The sequence below is a fragment of the Acomys minous genome (genome assembly GCF_964271855.1).
Source record: "Acomys minous genome assembly, chromosome: 1".
Lineage (NCBI taxonomy): Eukaryota > Metazoa > Chordata > Mammalia > Rodentia > Muridae > Acomys > Acomys minous.
The window spans coordinates 18,825,829-18,835,000 of NC_140483.1; the positions used below are offsets into that span (position 1 = coordinate 18,825,829).

Below are 9,172 nucleotides of genomic sequence, written 5' to 3' on the forward strand. Positions count from 1 at the left end.
ACAGCGAGGAAACATTATAGGAGATGATAAGAAACGCTCCAATTATACATATTTGAGTTAATGTGATGAAAATATTCTTCATATGTTAGTTATAGGGCGTTTGTGCTGTGGGAACTAATAGGACACATTGGTCCAAGAGGGCCACCAGGGTTTCTCCATGCGTCTCTTTCTGCAGCAGTCTGGATGACATTGCCTCCTAAGCAAGAGTCAGGGTCTCTCCTGCCACAGCACAGGCCTCCAACACCTAGTCTGAAACGCTGACCCCTCAAGGGATTAATGAGTAAAGACGTCTAAAAGAATAAAGGGGCTGTTAGGAGCAAACCACAATCTATTTGGAGATACGTAATGCAAAAGTTTTAATGCAGACTGCTTCAAATACAACAGGGAAACGCAGTTACTTTCTCTGCCCTCAGCACCTTCAAAGGAGAATGCCTCCTACTCAGGGAGCAAGGGAAGACAGCTTAGGAGTGTGACTGAAGTTGACTGCCTCTGTGTATTACACGGTGTCTTGACAGTCCCCCGGGCAGGCTAGGAGGGAGAGGGCAATGTCTAAAAAAGCCAAGAAGCATCTGTACATCATATGGGGGAAGGGCTAAGAGACAAACAGCTAGAGGAGGAAGGGTCAGGAAGGATTTGGGAAGCCAGTTTTACACAATATGGATATCTAAACTGTGTGTCTGGTGCAAAATGCTTCACCCATGGTCCAGATCTCTTCAGCGGATTCATTCTCTCTCCCTCTCGCTCCACCTTCCCCGTCCCTCTTTTGTGTGCTTGTGTGTCTGTGTGTAATCCTATGGGCATGATGGGTGCAGTTGGAGACCGGAGGAGGTCATTGGATGTCCCACTCTGTCACCCTCTGCCTTATCCCTCTGAAACAGGGTCTCTCACAGAACCTGGCAGCCAGCAAGACCCAGTGAGTCTCCTGTCTCTACCTCACAGCCTTGGCATTGCAGGGATGGTAGATGTGCCTGTGCCTGGCCATTTATGTGGCTGCTGGATCATTGAGGGTTTATTTGTGTGTGTGTGTGTGTGTGTGTGTGTGTATGCAGGTATTTGTGGAGGAAGGCAGAGAAGGTATTAGTTTCCCAAAGCTGGAGTTACAGGTGTCTGTGAGCTATCTGTGGGTGCAGGGGCCTGAACTCAGGCCCTCTGGAACAGTAGCGAGTGCTCTTAACCGCTGAGACATCTCGCCAGGCTGGATGTGAGGGATTTGAACTCAGGGTCTCATGCTGACACGGAAGCGCTACTAAGGAAGTTTTGTGCATAGAGACTGATGAAGGGTAGACTGAATGTACATGGCTCTTGGTGGTACTAGCCAGTACTGGGTGAGAGGAACCCAGGTGCCAAGAGGCTCCAGAGGCCAAAAGAAGGCAGAACAATTGAGTGGTTCAAAGCAACTTGATGTAGTTCTTTAAGGGCAAGGTGGCCTTTGTGTTGAACTGGAACGCAGCGGATGTCAACGCAATCATGCGGAAACTGAAGAATGAGGGTGGCTGTAAACTTAGTAGTCACCCAGTTCGTAAGAATTGAGAAATAGCGTGCGGTGGGAAGGGACCACTTCCTCCCTATCGTAGTGAGGGCACCAACACTGGAACTCACACACACACACCTGCTCCCTCTTGGGGAATCAATCCCCGCCATCGCAATGGTGGGGATGAAGAAAGCGCCTTGGCCTCCGGTCCCAGTCACTCTCTTCCTCAAGTTTCTCTGGTATTTGCACTACCATTTCTTCGTTTACTGGTAGGTGGTTCGCCAGGGCTCAGGAGTGTGCTCAGCTGGATGGCTCGGCTTCATCGGGATGCTCCAGAGCAATACAAAACAGTAGTGAGAGCAAGCAATGCAGCTGTAGACAGTGCTTCCCGGCTTGCCGGTCACACCTGCGCACACCTCCGAGAAGAAAGCTGCCTTAGCGTTGCCCTTGATATAGCTCATGCAAATCTGTAGGCTGCTTCCTCTTCCGTGAAGCCTGGCAGCTGGATTCAAGCTCAATGACTCTAAAGATTCTGCTCTGCTAGAGCGAACTTTCACGTTCTCGCCTCCAGACCTCTGAAACGTACTTTGCATTTCAGACTTGAGGCTTAGAAATGAAGTCTCTCCCAGCCTTCCTCTGGGAGGCTATAATAGGTTAATTATATCTTGCTGCGGACTTCAAATTCCTACAAAATGTTTCAGATTTTACTTTCTCAGTAGCCTTTCTGTAAACTACAACTTCTGCTTTTCTTCAGACCACTTTTCCATTTCCTGTCCATACCACACAGTGAGGCTTCCCTCGTCTTGGTCTACTGAAGTCTCTTCCTGTGACCCTGATGGCTGTTCAATGCCCTGTGCCTTCTAAGGCATGGCTCCATAAAGAACAAGCAAACTATGAATTCTCTCTTGTTGATGGATATTTGGGGCCCTCATTCTCTCTTGAAGAACTAAACACAAAGGGTACAATTAGCTATAAATAAGTTTTCTTCCAGTTATGGATGTTAGCATGTAAAAGACAAGGAAAAACACAGAGCAGGATAACGGATCTGCTTTCAAAAACAACATCACCATCCTGCCTCTGTTGTTTTAGGAACTATAAAGTACTGATAGCATTTCCAGTTCATTCTATACAGCAAATCCAGGTCAAGAGGATCATTTAGGGGAAGGCAACTGCAGCGCAGAACACTCCAGAGTTGTACTTGTTCATGATACCCAACCACAAATAGTATCATAATTATCTCTAATTGAAAAGGAGGTGGGAGGCAGAGGGTGCATCTCAAACAGCTGCGCAGCAGGAACCACACACAGAACAGGTAGTGGCTTCATAATGAGGCAAGCAGCAGTAGCCCAGTCTTTGTCATGGCGTTGTCGGCCAGACCCTGCCTACAGTAGCCGCTATGAACTAACTAGCTAACTAGTACATGTGTCCAGGTGTCTAGACAGAAGCTGGAGATGTCAGAGTTAGTACAAGGAGGAAAAGAGGGGCTCACAAGCAAGAGGCACACGGGAGGCTCCAGGCTAAGTTAGAACTGACACGTAAGCCACTGCCTCCAGTGTAAACGTACCTGCGACTTGTTCCCGTAGGGGATTGCAGACTTCTTTCCTGAGAGAGAGTGGATCATTCTGGCTCTCATGGGCACACCTTTGGAAACTATCTGAGGAGAACCAGAAATAACCTTTTGCATCACCGTGTCATACTGCCAGGAGAATTAAACAGATATGAAGTTAATTGTGATTTTTTTTTTCAGTTAAAGCTTTTAAAGGGGACTCAGGAAGCCCAATACGGTTGAAAAGTCACTCAGTGAAAACTTTGCTCCCACGTATGCCAGGGCTTCTCTAACTTGGAAGAAAATGAATGTTTATCTGATTTAAGCCAGATGTCATAGGCTACAGGGAGTGGCTAGGTGCAGAGGGGACTGAGTTGGGGGCTAAGTGATTTTCTGATGACTATAGGAAGGGTCCCTGGGAGGAGAAGAATGCAATCCTCCGTGGTTTCTGTTGCAGTCCCTTGGCTGTGTATTCTGTGGCCATCGGTAATGATGCATGCAATAGTAAGTAGTTCCTTTTCTGTCCTCCCTCACGGGTGGACTGGGACATCTAAGATGAAATGAATCTTTTCCTCTCCTAATTTGATTTTCATCAGAGAGTTTCATCATCGAAACTGAAAGGAAGTTAGCGCACCCCTGCACACCCAATCAGAGATCGCCTTTCCTGTAAGAGCCCAGAGTGAGACAGGAGAGCGCATGGGTTTGGAGTGTCCTTTTCCATACCACCCCTGTCTGCCACGTCTCAAGTCTTCAGACACATCATCTGTTAAGGGTTCACTAGCTCATCAAATTTGGAATTTTCCAAACTTTTGCAGAATGAATTTTCATGTGTAGTTCATTAGCAACAGATGGCATTTCAAATCAGGATAAATATCAATGCCATGGACTTGTTGAAAACCATCAAGTAGCGTCATAGACACACACACACACACACACACACACACACACACACACACACACCACAAACGTATGAGGGTTAAGACAATGGCTCAGTGAGTGAGAGTGCTTGCTGTGCAGGAATGAGACCCACCTCAGTGGCAAACCAAAGACTCCGTGGAAGACCTTGTCTCAAGAGGATAAGGTAGAGACTGGTGGAGCAGGACAGTCAACACTCTTGGCATTTGTGGGTACTATCATGAGCATGTTCATCTAAGAAATACATGAACACACAGGGCTCACACACACACACACACACACACACACACACACACACACATTCACACAATTTTTTTAAAGAAAGAAAACTGTATCAAGAATGTACCTGATCTTCTAGACCAATGGCCTTCAAGGCCTGCCGTCCTCGATAAGAAAGGGCCAAGTTAATGCTTCTTCCACGTGTAAATTTAGCTACTCGAATATCTAAAAGCAGGAAACAGACTCCATGTTGCACACACTTTCTTAAATGCTCCTAAGGAGTAAGCAACTCCTTGCATTTGAACAATTGCTCAATTCAGAATCAAACCGAAAGACTCATTAACTCATTTAAAGAACGTGTCAAGTGAAAATTAGTATTCAATTAAACTTAAATCAATGAGGGTTTAAAGGTATTTTATTAGTTCTTATATCTTAAACTTCTTTTATTAAAATGTCTTTTATTCATAATATCTAAAGAAATAGATCAAGGGATCAGAAACTCTTCGCCCACTTTCTTCTCATTACCAACTTACCTTCCCTAGCTTCATACACATCAACTTGAAAATTCCTCTTTGCCAGAAAGCATGCATTCAATGCTCCAACCTAGAAATCAAAATCATCTTTTTCATGTCTTCATCTGGTTCCGTACATGCACAGATATTTTGGTGGAAAATGCAATACTGTATGTATATGGATAGATGTATTAGTTCATTCCTTATATTGAGTTAGTTGTAGTCACTGCCCAAGGAGACTACAGGCAAGACCAGTCAAATTATCTAGGCCTGATGATGCCTGAGGTTGGAGGGTCATGAGTTAAAGATTTGCCTGTGCAACTTAGAGGCAGCCTGTCTCAATATGAAAAGGGCACTGGGGACACTGCCTTTGACTAGCATATGCAGAAATCTGAATCCATTCATCAATAGTAAAAAAAGGAAAAGGAAAACAAAACAATTGAATTAATTCAAGATTACTTGAACTTGCAAACAGAAAGAACACAAAAATGTAGGCAGTTTGCAGAATAACTACAAACAAACCCCATATGACCTCTTAAACTTTATAACTCATACTCAACTAAAAATTTGGAATATTTTTGCCCCTTCTAACACCCTCCCCCACCTCTACCTAAATACCATACCCTTCTTTTTCCTTGGAGATGGACACTTGAATTTTTTGGTAATTCATTCTTGATTCTTCATAGTTTCACCACCTAGATATAGCTCCCTATGGAATATAGTTTAATTTTGCCCATCTTTGAACTATATACTTAGACTCAGTTTGGATTTTTAAAATTTGGCACCTGTTTCTTCTACACAGCATTATGTTTTGGAGGTTCATCCATATAAAAATCTCAAACCATCTATTATTTACTTATTTCTTTGTGTGTGTGGTATAAACATATGTGTGCATATGTGTGTGGGTTCAATGCTTGTGTGGAGACCAGAGTTCAGCATTAGGTCTTTTCCTCTATTGGTCTCCATCTTATGTTTTAGATAGGGTCTCCCATTGAACCTCAGGCTGATGTATTGGCTTGAGTGGCTGACCCTCAGGCCCAAGGGATCTGCCTCTGTGTTTCCCAGCCCTGGGGTTAAAGCCGTGCTTCACTGACTCTTCTTTAGTTGCTAGGGCATGTACGCAGGTCTTCCTGCTCCAGAAATGAGCACTTTGCCCACTGAGCTTCCATCATACCAACTGTAAAGACCTGGATGTTGTCACATGTGAGAGGTCACAGGGACAAGCCACGTGTAGTATATTCTGTCAGGAGCTTGAATCCCAGAAAATAACACCAGCTGTCAAGTATGGGCATGAGGTGTCTGGCCAGATTGGGGGAGCCTTGGATGTGACTCCTGCCCCAACCACATTACAAACCTCCCACTAGATGAGACTCAGTATGTCACTACTTTAGGACATTCAGTTTTAGGACGGTTTATTACGTGACAACAGATAATCCTAACAAGGGGATTGGTAAATCTTCCTGGAGACTAAGTCAGCCTTTGAGGATTGGGAATGTTGAGTCACATGGAGAAGAAGCAGATTTCTTTTTTATCAGAATATAATCATAACCGCTCCTTCTAAAATGATACAAATCAGTTCTGGAAGGGATGTAGCTCAGAAGACAACAGGGTCAGAGAGTAGGAGTGAGCCCAAGAAGGCTCATTAGAAGTTAATCCCTGGAGCTGGGCTCGGTGGCTCTCACCTTTAATCCCAACACTTGGGGAGGCAGAGGCAAGCAGATCACTGTGAGTTTGAAGCCAGCCTCGTCTATAAAGTGAGTCTAGGACAGCAACGCTACATAGAAAAACCCTGTCTCGAAAAAGAAAGAAAAAGAGAGGTGGGGAGGGAGAGAGAAACTCCTCTTATTAAGGAAAACACCCAGACAAAAGTGAGGGAGGAACACAAGCTATGATCTAAACAATGGACAATGAGTAACATGGCTTCAGAATGGGGAGCCCGGGATTTAGAAGCAAGAGATCAATTCATCCACTCCCTGAAAAATTAGCTTCAGGAAAGGAGGCCTAGTAAGCAGTGTGGTAAACAGGGGTCTCACTGGCTATGCTAGGCACAGCATCCAGTGATGGGCTGTGGGCTACTTCCATGGGTTTATGCTCCTTTGCTTGAATAAAAGTTGATCCTAGGATCTAGGGGGAAAAGGCCGACCTGAGTGGAAGGTTTGTTTGGGTCCTTTCTAAGGCTGGAAGTTGCAGACCGTGCCTCGTCCTTGGATTTCTGGGATGGTTTAAGGCCCATCATTGCTGTCACCATAGTATAACTCAGACATGGGACAGCTCCCTAACTTGCCTATGTTTCTCCTTAAAATTTCCCCACATTCCCTGCTCGTTTGCAAATGTGTGATTCCTCAAGGCAGAGGAGGGAAAGATAGAAACTTTGCTCCTGTGGACAAAATAGGATTCATCCTGGTTTTTGGATAGTGAAATCAGCACGTGCTAGAAATCATGAATTGACAGAATCACTTCCTTTTCGCTTGTAGTTATTATGTCAAGTTAAATATTCACATACTGTGGCATATAACCAAGAGAAGACTCTGTGCAAATGGTCATCACAAAGGAATGGACAAATACATTCTGATGGATTCATGCAAGGAAATGCAACAACATGACTTCTTAATACCAGTGTAAATGAAGAGGGAGTTGCAGATGATTCATACCACGTGGTGTTCTTATTAAAAAAAAAAAACAATAGAGAGACAGAGTCATGGGCATATTATGTGCATCATTAAAATACATATTTATGTTTATTAATGTATCATGATCATATGATATGGATATGATAAAAGTATAAATTTAAAAATATTCAAGGAAATGGTCTCATGGATAAGGAAGAAGAGGTCAGTGAGAGTCATGGAATATGTTAGCTCTTGTGTTGCGGAGGGCTTGTGGGTACTCAATAACAATAAACTAGTAACTGCAACACAAAGTAGCTAAGAGCATCTTCTCCAAGTCCAGTCACAATAGTATATTAAAGACTATGGAAAATCCTACTCTGTGTCATTGAGGTTCAAATGAAGCTTAAATGAAAACATGGGCATAACATGTTCAGCTGCCAAGGATGGTCCCTATGGCTAGGAATACAGATTTTATGCTCTAAATTTATTTCCTCATCTCACTATCAGTAGAAAGTGCACAATTTGGATTAACATCTTCAATTGTTAGGTGGCAAAGTGACTAAGAAGACAAGGACATACACATGGAAATGCGATGTGTGAAGTGCCCCAAGCCTCCCTGCCTCTGTTGAGGCACAGATGAATTCCTGATCATAGGGAGAAAGGATGGAGGAAGGAAGAAACTGGGCAGGATTAGACGCCTGGGCATAATAAGCCAGACTTCCTGAGGCAGCCACCCATAGTGACACGGCCATCTATGAATCGATTTTGCATTTGTTTTAAATAACTGCACCAAAAGCCTACAAAAGTAAACAGATAGCGAATGAAGAGCGAAGAATAAAAATTTTGCATTTAGGCAAGTGTGGGTTCTGTGAAGTAATTCAGAACCCCCACAAGACTACTGGAGAGATATAGGCAGGGGGCATGGAGTTAAAACTTCTTTGATGAAATCATAGCCCTTGTAAAACCTCAGAGGACGGAGAAAGGTTTACAGAAACATCAAAAGTGTCCCTTGACCTGCTGAACAAAGGCAGATAGAGTCCCACAGCCCATCAAAGTCCACCCACCTGTTGGTAGGACGTCCTGGGGATGGAATGACAGAGAAGTCCCCGAGCCTAAAGAGTGGGAAGCAGAATGAATGGCCACACACAGGAGCCTGGTTAAACTAAACGGGTCACAAAACAAAACTGAAAGTCAGGAATCTGGGACGTAGTTGTGGAGGAGGGAGGTGGGAGGGGGATTAGAAAGGGCGAGGGAGAGAGAATAAATAGTGTCCCTCTTACACCACAAGGCCGTCAAAGAACTAATTAATAAAAAAAGCTACAAAAGAGAAGGAAGTATGGTACATCTACACAATGGCATTTTATTTAGCCGCAAAGAAAAATAAAATTATAACATTTACAGGAAAGCAGATGGAATCACAGATGATTATGTTAAGTGGAAATAAGCAGGCTTATAAAGACAAACAGCCTGTTTCTTCTCATGTGTGAAACGCAGATTTCTATATGTGAGGGGGCATGAAAGTAGGAAGGGAGCTGCGAGGGGGGGGGACGAGGACTAAAGTGAGTGGGAAACCATCAGGATAATAAGATGTATACATATACCATGAAAACAGAAGGGGGTCTTTCGTGGGGGGAGGGTGAAGAGACAGACAGCAAGAGGGATGGAGGGAGGACCGGGAAGGCACTGTGTGAAGGATGAGCAAGAACGGAGTATAATGGAATACATATATGTAAATGTCACAAAAGAAATTCATTTCTTTGCAAAAGATAATTTAAAATATCAGTAAAAATCCGAATTGAGATTTATTTAGTATTAATCAGATAAGAACAGATAAGAAGGTCAACAGCGAGCCCTCTACACATGCAGAAATTACAGACTTGGCCCAAACAACACACTGTAA

General features: G+C 43.8%; 1 protein-coding gene across 2 annotated transcripts in view; it reads right to left on the reverse strand.

The window, feature by feature from the left end:
• Positions 1-9,172, reverse strand: part of KMO (kynurenine 3-monooxygenase) — a 33,145-nt gene that overhangs the window by 19,435 nt on the left and 4,538 nt on the right. Inside the window, exons 2-4 of one of the 2 annotated variants that reach the window (XM_084792693.1) lie at positions 4,685-4,754; positions 4,279-4,376; positions 3,036-3,125 (exon numbers count right to left, since the gene is read on the reverse strand). In XM_084792693.1, coding sequence (XP_084648819.1) covers positions 3,036-3,125; positions 4,279-4,376; positions 4,685-4,754 — 258 coding nt within the window. The remainder of the gene's footprint in view (positions 1-3,035; positions 3,126-4,278; positions 4,377-4,684; positions 4,755-9,172) is intronic. The other variant, XM_084792694.1, reaches the window with a different exon arrangement.